The following is a 15,827-nucleotide window of genomic DNA, read 5'->3' on the forward strand; positions in this document are numbered from 1 at the left end:
TTAGAAATTAGTTAAGCGAAACTATGTAGATAATGTGAATATATTATCGTTCTTTGTTGTCAAAACACTCTCCTCTCTTACCAACCACGGAAAACTCATCTCACGGTAGGTTGTATAAAACACTGTTTTCCATTAAATTATAATATTGATTGATAAGATAATACATTAATTATTGCAAAATTGATATGTGAAATACATAAAAATTGAAATCTGAGCAGTTATTTCAATCGTATTTTTATGTAATTGTCTGTCAGATATCAATGAAAAATGGTTTAATAAACGGGTCAAATGAAATTTAAATAGACAAACTTTACGATTCTACACAACGACAGTTAAAATAAGATATGTCAATAGTATATCGGGCTTCTTAAATGTATTTCGAATTCAAGATATCCATATTTGCCCATGGAGGCTTTTTTTATATTCGAACAGTTGTAGTTTTTCTTTTATTCACATATTTGTTTCCTTTTAAATCATAATATTTAGTCTGAGTTAGTTCGCTGAAGAGCTCGAATTCTCACAGTCCAGTGCATTTTGAATTACATACGTTTGGAGATCTTTGAAGCATTTTGTAAATAGATAGTAGAACCACACATTTTTGGCTTCCATAGTTGTCGCATTTAACTACATCACTTGGAAAAATATTAGGCAGATTTGACAATATGCTCAGTTATTCCTTTCTAAAATTCCATCAATAACAACAACAAAAATACAATATTTGTCGCCTTTAAAAACCATGTTTATAAATAAGGTACAGCTTCACAAACAGCCAGAACAAAAGTCGATTAAAATGGGGTTCAGACGAAAAATGATGAATAGTTTTGGGCATTCAAGTCTGCACATGCTTTTAAACAATGATTTTCGGAGACTTTTGTTCTTTTAGTGATTTGAGTAGGTGTGAAGCATACGTCTAGTTTATACGCATGCAGTAAAAATGTTGCCCATTTGATATACAACAATCAAAGTACTGAAGAACTGAACATCAAATGACCGCAAGTTCTGGTTGATGGTCTCTATACCTGAAAGTTAGGTTGACGTACATAGATATATTTTTTTCTATGACAAGTTCCTGTGTGGATGATGAATAAATGACGGGGAATTTAACGTCATCGTGATGATTTGTTACTGATATATATATTTCTAACGACATTTGACTTGTTTGTTCTAGCGTTACTTATGGATATTTGTATTATAAGCTGGTACTTTTTATTTATGAGTTATTTTATACATGTGTATCAGAAGTATCTTCAGTGAATCTTCGTGTTATGTTTTTGAATGGACGGTGGGTTAAGGATTAAATATCTCCACAGTTGCATATAATCCGAGTCTACTCTATGAAATAATAATATTGAAGTCCCAGATATAACTAAGGACATTTTTCACAAGTGATAATCATCTATTTTTATAATTATAAACACTGGTGTTAAACTTTTCATCGTCATTGCAGTTACGACGATCCCAACATGGCGGAGCATTAAACAAGTAAATCGTCTTCTTCTAATTTCTCCGTGTACACGCGTTGTTTTCAAGAATACATCAGCAGCTAGGTTGATATTTACGGTATTGTTGTATGTTTGTTTGTTTGGGGCCTTTGTTACCGAAATAATAGCCATAGAATATTTACGGAAGATCGGCGTAACTCCAAAAGAAGATCATAGTAACTTGTAGACAAATAACTTGAAAGATAATCGTTACTGTATAAAATATATCTATGAGCATAGTAACAGATTTTACCAGTACCCTCTGTTAACGGAATATTTAATAATAAATGGGGAATGTATCCATGGGACACAGATCGAGGATGCCTCTGTTTGCATAAACCGTTATAAAGGAACATAAAATCAAGAACAATGAAAGTGATACTGCCCAAATTTGTTCCTGATTTGAGGTTTGTGGTAATAAGCATTTTAATTCACACCATTTGATTGAGGCAAACTTAAGTAAGTGAAAGGAAACAAAAAATTCAGCCTTTTTCCAGTTGGAAAGGGGCATAACTGTAAAACAGTATGAGTGATTTGCCTTTAAAATTCAAAACTTCATCTGCCATATGTAGTATTAAGCATTGTGTTTCAGTTTCATTGCATTTGGTCACAGCAAACTAAAGTAAGAAAACTAAAACGTAAAATTCAGCATTTTTTTATTTGTATATATATATGTTGCCTAAATATAATTGCTTACATCCACTTCATATTTGATCGCCGGTGGATAGTTGCCTCATTAGTAGTCATACATCTCTTCGTTATTTATACCATTCAGCTGACTTTTAAACTCCTGAACTGATTCCCGAACACGCATGACATATTGTCACTGGGCGTTAAAAATTAGCAACAAACAATTAATCAATAAATCAATTCAAACTTGTGTTGAATAATAAGAAAAAACATTTGATATTTATTGATTTATTGGGGCTGGTAAGAGCTGAAAAATATGCATAATTAGCGACAGATTAAAAGAGTTGATAATGTCCTCATCCATTCCCCATCCTTCATCTATAAATTTAAACTGACAACCACGGCACGTAATCAGTGCACGGAATAGCCCAACTTAGTGATAAAAGTTGCGTTAAAAAACAATCAATCAAAATCCATTCCCTGGAATATCAAATAGCCGACCCTTAACTGTTATTGTTTAAACAATATTTTATTCAAATAAATTGAATTGGATTGGGCAACAGGCATAGCCTATGTAAGCCCTCTCCACAAAACAAGGTACAATATATTACATTCAAACAAAGCAACACATACACAAACATAAAGACAAAACAGAATTAATTTTTCAAAAATACCTCTTAGCTGACTGGAATGATATTTCAAATAGTTAACTCTGATCAAAAGTATGACTATTTTAAAATGCTTCAAATGTTAACTCAGAAAAATTATGAAAAAATAAATTATGAAAAAAAAGTTTTAGTATTCTAGGTTATATACTCCAACATTGATTTAGAGGTCTCACATTAAATTAAATGGTCTCCAGTCAGCTATCTAAAATAATAAATTTAATAACTCATTTTTAAAACAACATGTTTGATATCATGTACTTATTTTTACTAAATTATTGCACCTGAAGAAAAACGACAACGAGTAGTAACCATATTGATACATTAAAGAATTATAATAATATAAAAAGAATTTGGAATGTTAATAATAAAAGAAAAAAAAAATAGATTTAAGAAATTAAAGATATACAAATTGAATATATGAATGATATAGAAATAAAGGTGCATTTAATAGCTTTTTAGCTTTAATAATATTAATTCCAATGTACTGTCGTTTCATTATACTTTTGTTTCAATTTTAATTATTTTTCAGCTGGTTCGGGTCTAAGAGCTTAATATAATATAAAGTACAGACATACAAAGTAAAAGTTAATTTTTAATTTGGTTTTGGACTATAAAATACATTTCATTATACAAATCTCTCTGAATTTTTTATATATTCATGAACAGCCTTAACTATCTGCACATTGTCTTCAATACTCATAGATTGATCACCAAATAGTATCAAGTTTAAATCAATATCAACTCCATAAGCAGACAGTTTATCAAGGAGTGTGATCCTGTTAATATTGTATGATGGACAATCAAAAAAATAATGTTGGTTGTCTTCACATTTATATAAACATTTAGGACAGGAAGGTTCTTCTGTCAAAAAATCATGAAACAAGTGAGAATTTAAATTACTTGCTTCGTTTCGTAATTGACAATGAATAATATTAAATTTTCTTATACCTGAACAAAAATATTTAGGAGGAATTTCTGGTTTATATATCTTATCAAGTACAGATTTGAACTGGTTAATCGACAAAGCATTTTTAGCATTAGTATCTAATTCATTCCAGAGTTTAACAACAGATGGTATGAAACTTTTATAATATGAAACTGTTCTGCACCTTGGGATGGTATAATTCTGAGAGTCTCTCCTAAGATTGTAATCATTCGATGTGAGAAAACAAGGTTCTAATAAATCATGTATCTTGGAGAAAATCCATTTTTTATTTTATAAAATGTAGTAAGTTTATGCTTCTTCCTTCTGTCTGATAATTTTTCAAGACCTATTTCAGTGTATAATTTTTTAAGAGAAGTTGTACGTCGGAGACCAGTAATAATACGAGCAGCTTCAATTTGAACACTTTCTAATAAGTTCGCTTCTTGTAAAGTACAATTATCCCATATAATGTTTGCATATTCTAGAATAGGGCGAATAAATGCTGTATAAATTGTAGTAAGTACATTTCGATCTAAACTATATTTTACTTGTCTTAATAAATGTAATCTAGAACATGCTTTTTTTATAAATTGCATTTATATGTAATTTCCAATTAGCCTTACTCTCAAAGTTGAGACCTAGGTGACAGTGACTTTTAACTTCTTTTATTTGGTCCCCTTCAATGCCAAAGTATAAAGGGGGAGGATTGATATCTTTTCTAGAAAATAAAAGGGTTTCTGTTTTGGAGGGATTAAAGGTTACAGCCCAGTTTTCAGCCCATGTTTTAATTCTCCCAAGATCATCAGTCAAAGACATAGAAACAGTATCATAGTCATCATCAATAATGGCATATAAAGAGGTGTCATCTGCAAATAATCTAATATGATTACTCATATTTTCCACTATATCATTAATATAAGTTAAAAAAAGGAATGGACCCAGTACCGAGCCTTGGGGTACCCTAGCACTGGTACCTTTTTGAGATGAATAAAACCCATCCAAAACAACTTTCTGGCATCTGTCACCTAGGTAATCTCCAATCCAATCAATTAAATTACTATGGATACCAAAAACTTTCAATTTATATAGTAAACCATCATGCCAAACTTTGTCAAAAGCTTTGGAAATATCGCAAAAAATAAAGCGAATATCTTTTCCTTGATCAAGACTGGAAATAATAGTATTATATATTTCTGCTAGTTGATTTACTGTACTATCACCTGGTTGAAAACCAGATTGAAATTTACATAATAAATTGTAATCTTTCATGTAATTGTTATTGTCCATGTTGTTTTATATTTATCCAGCTTATCGTTCTACAGGGATGTCCATCTAAGAATTTCATACCATAAAATCGTTTATAACACAGCTCACATTCTAATTATCGACTCCTAGTTATCGACTCCTAGTTAACGATGGACAGTTAGTGCGTGAATTTTTCTTACTACCTGATTGGAAGATATTACGAGACATGAATAATCAAAGTTTATTGATTGGTTAGGACAATCCAAACCTAGTAAATGTCCTTCAATCCCGTAGAGTATCGGATTTGTCCTCTCTGTTTTTAGCAATTAGATTTTGCCTGGTCATTAATCATGCATATTCATGATATTGGTACACAGGTAACTTTTATCTATAAATAGTCGAATCTTCTGGAGTTTCGTAAACAACAACGTTAAATGATATACACTACTCCATAACGTGTGACCTCACGTGTGTGGTAAAATTTGTTGATTGATGCACGTGGTTATTCTAGTAAATGAATTAATCTACAAAGTGAGAGCACTTTCCATTTTCCTCAGCTAAGAGTCGACTAGCCCTTTTTGAAAGGCTAATGCTTGTATATCTACATTCATTAATTTATTTATGTCAGCCATGTTTGTTATGAGCCTCCAGAAGATCTACACTATGCAAAAAAGCCCAGCTAAGATCAAACCACAAAGCACTAATGGCATGCATAACATTTTCTAGGTCTGTATTAGATTGGAAAATTGAGTTAGAGAATTTTCCTGTCTTATGTGGTTTGGCAGCTAGTTCAATAATTGTGCAGCACTAAAACGAAATGATTTTAACCCATATGTTGTAGTTTTAACTCTCGGTATATCAGCTCTATCCTTAGATCTAAAATTATAAAGTCTTGAACACAGTAGAAAATATCGCTAATTAAGACATTAAACAACACTGGTTCAAGAAATTAGAAGAAGTCGATTTTACTTGTTTTTGGCTCCGCCATGTTTAGATCGTCGTAACTTCAATTACGATTATCAGTTTGTCACCAGTGGTAACGTAGGCTATGTAAATGGACGAAGTGCATGAGTTCTTTGGTTACATTTTTACGTGTAGATGGGTCATTATCAAAAAAACATGCTAAACTATGTTAGTGGGTCTTTTTAAGTCACAGACATGAAAATATATCAAAATAACACTTGCATATGTTAGATATGAATGTTTTGAGATACACAATATACAGTTTACAGTATGAAATGTTATAAAAACATCCTTTGTGTTTTCTTAAATCCTTGGTGATAGCCAGAATTAACTGGGTTTTTTTTTACTATAAATCCTTTCAGCTGACTTGAAATTATTATTATCCATATAATTTGTTATTATGATTTATCACTTTTTATTGCATTTTGATACATACAAACATTTTTTAATAATTTAGGAGGTGTATGTTGGTTTTATAATAAAATATTTTCACCAAAAGGAAATGTTACATTTTTTATGTCAATGGTGTAACCAAAGGACAAATTAGTAGGACTAGAACACACCCGCGAAATCGCGGGCATCCAGAGCGTAGTTTAAAGTATGTAAAGTGTTGTTGGAAGAATTTTGTAAAATATTGAATGACTGGAGAATTTCAGCAAAAGTATCATAAGTCATGTATAGGTTATTTGTGACAGGAAAATGCTTTTTTTTTTTTTATCCCTCCTCCTTTATTTCCAAAATTCCCAATTTTTGGTTTTCTATCAATTTCAATATGAACATAGTTTTCATTTAGTATGTTATGAACATTTAAGTAAGGAGCCTGTAATTCAGTGGTTGTCGTTTGTTTATGTGTTACATATTTGTTTTTCGTTCACTTTTTGTACATATTTTAAGGTCGCTAGTTTTCTGGTTTGAATTGTTTTACATTGTCAGTTCGGGGCCTTTTGAAGCTGAGTATGCGGCATGGGCTTTGCTCGTTGTTGAAGGTCGTACGGTGACCTGTAGTTGTTAATTTTTGTGTCATATTGGTCTCTTGTGGAGAGTTGTCTCAACATGGCAATCATACCACATCTTCTTTTTTTTTGTAATCAATGAATTTTGTAAAAGATTTAATGACTGGAGAATTTCAGAAAAGGTATCAAAAGTTCACATGAATATTTTTAGCGCTTATCTGTATATTATGAACATTCATTACTATATAAATATAGTGTATTTACTTTCAATTCTAAGTTTACTAATCGATCCATGGTGGTCATTGATATAGTATACAGACCCTCTTTATTTAATAAACTCTGTGACCGCCGTGGATAGTAATCTTGAAAATGATAGCAGATAGAATTCTGAAAATACACTTTATTCTTTGTATATGTATGTTTAAAGTATACAGAAAAACGCAAACCGGAAGTCTAATATGACTTAAAATTTTGTCCAATGACGGGACAATATCCGGATGCCTTTTTTCTCGTTTTTCTCCCAAAATAACTCAATCTGAATAATCATATGAATGGATGACAAATGCGACTATGCACTGTACCTATAGGACACAGAGGCGTGTTGATTAATTTATTGTGGAAAGGAGAGAAGCGACACCAAAAATGAGGTCTTCTCGTTTAATAGTATAGATAAGAGTTATCTTTCGCAAGATTTGGGAATTTACAACAGTTTCTCCCTTAGCAATGTTACCTGTAAGCATGTTATGAAAAAGAAAGCAAACAATTTTGTTGAAAATTTAGTGAAAAAATCTTAAAAGTATAAGTAAAAGCTATATCATAAACGAAAATAGTGTCTATGGTGTACCTTTGTAAAAATCATTTTTTGAAAACATTTCCTTAACTTTGAATTATGAAATATATTGATTATAGAAACATGCACCAGTGACAACATATATAGAATAAGGGAATGGAGCATTTATTTCGTAACTGAATCTTAAAATACACCTTAAATCATTGGTGTTACTGTCAATGATGAGACCATTTTTATAAAATAACAGTCATTGACCAGTTTAGTAACACAACTGAATATATGATCATGACAATCAGCATTATTTTGTGTTTCTTTCATGTTTAACAAGCGAAACATCATATTATTTATGAAAAACAATACTTATTTAACAATGTTTTAACAATATCATGTATTACATTTACAAAGTTTTTACAAACTGATGTATGCTGGTAACACCAATGACACTATTTAGTAACACTATTGACATTTTTAGTAATGGATGTTATGTTATGTAATTTGAGATTGTTTAGCCAAAGAAGTATTTTTTCATCTTTTTCTTTTGCTCGATGTTCTTGGCTTTGTGTTTAATACTTAATAAAAGTAAAATTTGAAATGTGATGTCAATGGTGATACTTTTGTGTCATTGGAGTTACTGAAGGGTCAATGGTGTTACTATATAAAAATGAGACATTTTTTGTATTTTTATTCATAAATGAAAGTGTTTTTAGGTCGTGTACGAAGCATAAGGTATATTATTATCATTTGATCTTATACATTTTACATATATTCAGTTTAAGTGTATTTTTTAGTATTTACAACGGCCATAATTAGGACAGCCAACTTTTTTACGACAATGTATTCTGAAATTTATGTTTGAATAAAATGCACAGCTATATGAATAATGTCAATAAGTCTTAATTTAAACCTTAAAAAAAATTTGAACAGTTGTTTGATGTTTAACAATAATATTTAGTACCTAAATGTATGTTTTAAATTGGTAACACCATTGACACGATTCTATCAAAGGATGCCCTAAATTGTTAAAATTGAAGGAACCTTCATTTTCCCCATTGCATAAATTGGCATATTTCTGAATATCGTTGCTACCATACTATAAAACATTTTCGCTAGCCAAGGGTTTCGATCCACTCCCGCTCTCTTCTCGTGAAGAGAGCGGGAGTGGATCGTAACCCCTGGCTAGCGAAGATGACTATAAAATAGAGGGCCACATTCAAATGTTTTAAACAATGACATCATTTTTCAAAATATTACCTCAAAGAAATTTGCACTTTTTTTTATAATGTCCCAGATATGTCCACGTAGACGGCCAGAATTGGATGCAGGTTGGAATTGTGTAATATTACTTTAAAATCAGCTACTTCAACAGTAATGAGTAATTTTTGTCAAAACAAATGTGTATTTCAGATTAAAAAATATACATTTCCAAAATGCATTTGATTAAATAGAAGCGACGGGGTTCGTTCGTCGTATTTATAAGTATCTCAATCATAGTACTTCACACATTTAAGTACTGCTCTGCTCTAGATGCTGCTTGTCTGTAGTAAAATTGTCAAAAAAACTAATCTTAACTTACTAGTTTTGTTGTTATGTTGTAACAACAGTTATATAGGTTGGAATAAAAGATGATATATAATATAGTTTTTACGCCTGTCAAAATTTTGACGGGACGTAAATATGGTATACAAAGGTCTGGTGTCCGTCTGTCCGTCGTAAACATGTCGCACCGTAACTTGAGAACAACTCATACAAAATTTATGAAACTTAATATTGTCGTTTCTTATGATGGTCAAACGATCTGTATACTTTTGGGTGAAAATAAGATTAAAATTTTTAGAGTTACAGGACTTTGTAACGTAAACAGGGGGGGGGGGGGTCACATGTCGCGCCGTATCGCAAAAACAATTTATGATTATTGCTCAACACTTTACACATGCACTTCTTAGTTATATCAATCTAAAGATCTGTATACTTTTTGGTGATGATTCAAAATTTTATTTTAGAGTTATTGAGTTTTTTTTTGTAAAAAGAGGGGGTAGGCGTTCACACGTCGCGCCGTATCTCAAAAACTATTAATGATTATTGCATTAAAACTTCACACACTTATTAGTTATATTATCTGAAGATCTGTATACTTTTTCGTGATGATTCTTTATTTCATTTTTGAGTTGTTATAAATTTTAGATTTTACGTTTCCTAGTTGTGTGGTTTTATTCATTTATGTATTTATACATTTTAGATTTTAAGATTCCGACTTATGGGATTTTTTCATAAAAGAGGGATGAAAGTGCTTTGAAAAGTTTTCTTTAAATTTTGGTGACTGATTTATATCTATTAAGATCACTCACCTTTTGGTTTTTTTTTTAATTTCTGATATGACATTGAACTTTATTCTTTGAAAATGCGACGGTCGTATTATGCGCTCATGGAGCAGCTGTTTATTATACTTTGTAGATAGTCCAAATAGCTCATGTGAGTAAGAGATTACAGGTGGTAGCAATAGCTCACATTAGACCGGTTGTTGAGTTAACAATATAGAACACACGTTTAACTAAAACAACAGCAAACAACGCCATATACATTTTTCGACAACTAACTACATGGATTCACTTGCTTGTTGGCGGAGGGAAAACAAGGGGTGTCGTTATGGCAATCTAACTTTCAAGAAAGTTTTTCAGTACCCAAGGCCCAAATGTCAAATTCGTCTTCTAAAAAGTAATATTATTTACACACCTTCCCCCTATTAATTTGAAAAGGTAACCCAAGATTACCAGTTTTCTGACTTGTTTTTGTGTTGCACATTAAAGTATCCCTTAGCTAGAACATATTTAAATACTCATTTACTATTTCACCCTACTGTTTGTAACAAGTTCTTATCAGACCAATAAAACTAATCAGAAAGTTAAATAATATCTTATTAAAAGTCAAAATCAAATTTTTGATAAATAATTATGTTTCTAAATTGAAATTGATAATTCTAAATTTATTTATTTATAAGCCATTGACTTTTATTAATTTGTCTATGTTTGAAATTTATTAACAAACATTTGTAGTTATTGACGATGAAATCTGTTTGCAAGGGGAGGCACTGGTATTTAAATTCTTAAACATTTAAATATACATTGCTTGAATAAATATTTGCATTGCGGGGGTAAAAATTCAAAGTAAGATTTAATAATAATGTTACGCCCGTGCAAGGAACTTGAAAGGCACTTGTATATGTTAAAATTGCATTAATTGAAAGTTTTATAATAAAGTGAAGTATTTAGAAAGTTAAGCACCGACATTTTTACGACAAGATAAGTAAGAATTGAATTTTAAGGATAACTCTGTTCAACCAAAGGTAAATTTGTTTTAGGCATTTATAAAATTTAACATGTTTTTTTTAACTTACAAATCAAATTAGAATTTACCCTTTCTTATAAACCAAAATCATTCAGATGCACAAACCATGCATTCAGAAGCATAATGTAGGTTAAACTAAAGTAATCGTTTTTTTTTTTTTTATTGCTAATACGCATTGTTTTACGAAGAATGGCGACATCAACATTGTTTACGTGTATATAGATTACATTATTCTTCGTAGGAAATATGCTACGAATAAGCTTTTTCTATTGAAAAAATAAAGATCTATAGAATCAAAATGTTATTGCAGCATAGCAGCTTCGTTTCTTTTATCTGAATCATTGTACGCGCAATTGGGTATGCTTTGCAATGCATGTGTTTTCAAACACCTAAATCGAAAAAAATAGAATTAAACAATTAAACAAATGTAAGTTAGTTTTGAACTGTTATTAGTGTTTTTCTTTTTTTCAGAGGCAGACATCAATACATTCTCAAATGGAGGAACAAGATAGACAAAGTAAGTAAACATTACCATTAATAGCACATGCATATACCCACTTGGTGTTCTCTGGACTTAGTAAAACCGTATTGAATTTGAATAATAGTGAAAAGTTAAATTTATTATTGTCAGAATATCCTCGAAAAACAGCTCGATACTTAGAACAGTCACTAACAAAACGCAGACACACTATATTTTTAATTAACATGTATATAAAATTCCTGATGTCAATCTGAATTAATACTATAGTATCTATTTAAAGTGACTTATAGGTCCATTGGACCGGGTGCAATTTAATTGAAATATTTCAATATTGTACATATTTTGTTATACACAATGTCACTATAATAAACATATTTGTATTGCATAATTGTATTGTATTGTTCTGTTATATTTAAAACGAGATGTTGGAAGAAAATAGAAAAAGGTCACGATTAAGAAAGAAAAAATATGATGATATGTTTATTAGTTTCTTCATTTGACTAAAGAAAATGCAAATTAATGTGTTTCGTGTATATATCATATAATATAAACGCGTATCAAATATGAAAATCAATTTTCCAATCAGCTCAGTTAGATTTCATATAAACAATGGCATGTAGTCCTCTATTTTAATATTCATACCATTTTCTGTATATGGTTTCAATACGCATAACTAAGCTTGAATTTTTAGTTTACTTTTTCCAGAATATTTTTTTATGATTTATTTGGGGATTTATATGATAAACGTATACTGCTATGAAACTGATAATGAAAACTATATTATCCTAAAGCTGTGGCAATCGTTTGTGTCAATAGGGGATAAAATGAGACGCTTAGGCATAGGTCCTTTTTATCGGTGTAAAACCTATTTTCGTTAAAATTCCTTACTTATCAATGTCGTTACCTTTAAAAATAGCATGTCTGTCCGTATTTACACGTCAATCCTTCTTTAGTGCGAATGAAAACGAATAATGATACAAGGGTTCAATGTCCAAGCGCATGTGTCCGAAATAAGCAGTTATTCATGTTAATGTTGAAACCCAAGTTTCGCACAAACACATCTTGGTAACTGATAATCTTCTTTTTCAGGGTTAGATGCGTTGTTCGCTGAAAACTGTACTGACGGTGTAGTCATACGAGATGGGTTTAAGGCAATATTACAATGCATGGGCAACAATCCTACTGATGAATCCATTGACGAAGTATTCGCAAATTTCGATGCTGATGGTAAGTTTCAAGAGAATTAATTGCAGAGCTCTATATATAAGGGGAGACCATTTACTAATGTCTGCACGTCGCAACATTTTGTAGAGAAAATATAACTTGTGAAATAGTATTAAAAGCATCGGACTCTGGTATATCTATTTATTGTTTTATTGTCAGTTTATTACAGACTGACATATAATTAAAATATACAAATAGAAATTTATAACAAATATACAGTGGCAACTAAGAGTCATTGAAATATAAACAAATACTAGAAGGATATTTTGATCATAACTATCTCTTAAAAGCCTCTGGCGATGTACAGAAAGTTGAAAACAAAATGGTGTTAAACACGATTGTAAAGGTTCAATCTCGCTTATAATGCTGTTAAAGCAAATGCTCCTTTCCAAAAACATCCCTAATTTGAACATTTTGGAGCAAAGAAAATAATCCCAAATTAATTCTTAACAATGGTAGTGGAGACTGATTAACACAATTTGTTTATTGGTGCTAGTCAACACTTGTTTTACACAATTGGTTAAATTCAATCATTTTGAGACAATTGAAAGCAATAAGTAGATTACACTACTGCTTGGGGAGTTTTAATCAAAAAGTCTCATTCGGATACACAACACCTGTATACTAGCCTTTCGGGTAAAAAACATTTTTTTATACAAATTTGTGTGCACATTAACGAGTTTCTGGAATAAACTTCATCTGGCAAGCTCGAGACCAAACGTTTGGATATGATACATTTTGAAAGCATGAAATGAACAACAATAAAAACAGTCGTTGTTTAATTACATTCACATAGAATTATCAATTATTGATAGAAAATATGTAGTCGTTCTGTGAAAAAATATATAATTTTAATAGACACTGAATTTAAATTTATCCCCCAAACCCCCTCTTCTTCAGGAAAAATACAGTTATGTCCAATATCCAACCATTGTTAAAATTATTTGTTAAATGAGGTAATTTTCTCTATAGGCACAACCGGGTTATCAAAGGACGAATTTGATGAGTGGTTCAATAAATGTTGGGTTCCTGTAGCCCAGGCACGCGAGGCAATTGTAGAAGCATTTAAAGTTTTGGCTGCTGAAAGCGAAGATTCTGATGGACGTTGCTGCATTACAAGTTTAGTTGATTTGTTGAAAAATCGAGGGGGAGAACCACTATCAGATGAAGATGCTGCAGTATTTCAGAAGGAACTGGAAGTAATTGACACAAGCTCAGACGGCTTCATCGATGGAGAAGGTATATGAAACTTTTATATAGTGATTTCAAGTGAATGTGCAAAATATGACATGGTGATTCCTTGCGAAAAATGCGATAAAATATGCAAAGTTTAATACTAGTAATATACATATAGCAAGGTTGACTTCCATTTTAACTTATGAAAATATGCAACGTTGTTTTTTTTAATTATATTGAAAGAATTGTCTTTGAATCAAAGTTTGTTTCTTTTGCTCAAATTATAAAAAGTGATATATATATTTATTTTTAGAATTTGCCAACTTTCTAACGGAACAATGCCAGGAGGTCAAAACAGAAGAAGAAAATCAGGAACAAACGGAAGAAGTTCAAACCGAAACTACTGAAGAAGTAACCGAAACTACTGAAGAAATAACCGAAACTTCTGAAGAACAAACAGAAGAACAAACTGAAAATACTGAAGAACAAACAGAAAACACAGAGGAACAAACAGAAAATACCGAGGAACAAACTGAAAATACTGAAGAGCAAACGGAGAATACAGAGGAACAAATTGAAAAAACAGAAGAAATCACAGAAAAGACAGAAGATCAAAATGAAAATACAGAAGAACAAACTGACCAGCAAAATACCGAAAACTCTGAACAAGAACAGTCAGAAACTCCAAAAACGGACCAAATTGAATCTTGAAATAAAGTTCTATTTAAGTGTAACCACCTTTTAAACTATTCAGGATAAATGTTCATACTATTGATGTTATTTGGGTGGGGGGTGTCTAGAAACACTAACTGAATGAGAAACTTTCAATGGAATCCTTACGTATATAGAATAACTTAAATGGTGCTATAAATTCTACTCATGACTTCTGCCTTCACCAACTGGTGCTTAGAACAACCTGCTTTTAAATAGGCATTACAAGTCAATGGATATTCAAATGCAATAACATATCTTATGCATTATGTTTTTTTTTATTTATTTCTGTGATATATTGTGAGAGCTGTGATAACTACGTATTTATTTGTTGTGTTGTAAATGTATTGTGACAAATTCAATATGAATTTGCAAGCACAATTATACAATTCTATTATCTAAAACGGGTATTTTTTTTATTTGAATCATCATTACAGTTGTAACGTATGCATTTTATATTTTGATATTTCTACAAGATATGCCTTAGTTACTGCTAAAATATGGGTTTCCACGATAATACTGCTTGACCAAATCTATTGAAATGAAGTTAGTATAAAAATGATGTGGTATGATTGCCAATCAGTCTGATTAAAACCAGTCAACTCTTCATGAGAGACCAAATGACAGAAATTAACAAGGAGCATAACTGTAGAATAGTAAAAGTGACGCTATCCAAGTTCTTACTTGATCTGTGTTTTTATCAATTTAGCATTGTGCTTTAGTTTCATAACATTGGGTTAAGTCAAACTGAAGTTAGAGAACGGAAACCAATTTTGGGATGTACGGGCGTACAGATGGACAAGGTTAAAACGTAGTGACTCCTCTATTACGGCGAGGGCATACAAAAGAATATCACAATCAAAAATTATCTTCAATTGCAAGAGCTATCTAATGATTTGTCATCGATATCATTATTATAGGTTACATTTTAGATGACGGCATTGAACCAATTCACAAATATTATACATTTAGTTTGATCTTGCCAGTTTTTACTAGACTAATGCAAGTTATCTCAGTGCTCCAACTATTGATTAAGTGGTAATTTATTTAGTTGAAATCATCTTTTCGTAAATTTTACGGACGCCATCACGAGTTGGTTGACCGTTATGGAATAACCGTTTCACAAATGATATCGGATATGTTCCTTACGTCGTAACTACTACCACCTTCCCTTTCATGAATGTGACCTACCGAATTATACTGTTTACCGGATTTTTTATAACATAAGCAACACGATG

The 15,827-nt window shown here is 31.1% G+C and overlaps 1 protein-coding gene across 2 annotated transcripts; it reads left to right on the top strand.

The window, feature by feature from the left end:
* On the top strand, positions 1-14,993 carry LOC143072437 (uncharacterized). Of its 2 annotated transcripts, none has more exons than XM_076247360.1 (5): positions 1-105; positions 11,469-11,514; positions 12,568-12,705; positions 13,675-13,941; positions 14,192-14,993. In XM_076247360.1, the coding sequence occupies exons 2-5, from the start codon at positions 11,493-11,495 to the stop codon at positions 14,587-14,589; spliced, it is 825 nt and encodes a 274-aa protein (XP_076103475.1). In that variant the 5' UTR covers positions 1-105; positions 11,469-11,492; the 3' UTR covers positions 14,590-14,993. The 2 variants fall into 2 exon arrangements, with proteins under 2 accessions (XP_076103475.1, XP_076103476.1); XM_076247361.1 differs by having other exon boundaries at positions 49-105; positions 11,475-11,514.
* The last annotated feature ends 834 nt before the right edge of the window (positions 14,994-15,827 follow it).

This window comes from Mytilus galloprovincialis, chromosome 4, assembly GCF_965363235.1.
Source record: "Mytilus galloprovincialis chromosome 4, xbMytGall1.hap1.1, whole genome shotgun sequence".
In the NCBI taxonomy this organism is placed as follows: domain Eukaryota; kingdom Metazoa; phylum Mollusca; class Bivalvia; order Mytilida; family Mytilidae; genus Mytilus; species Mytilus galloprovincialis.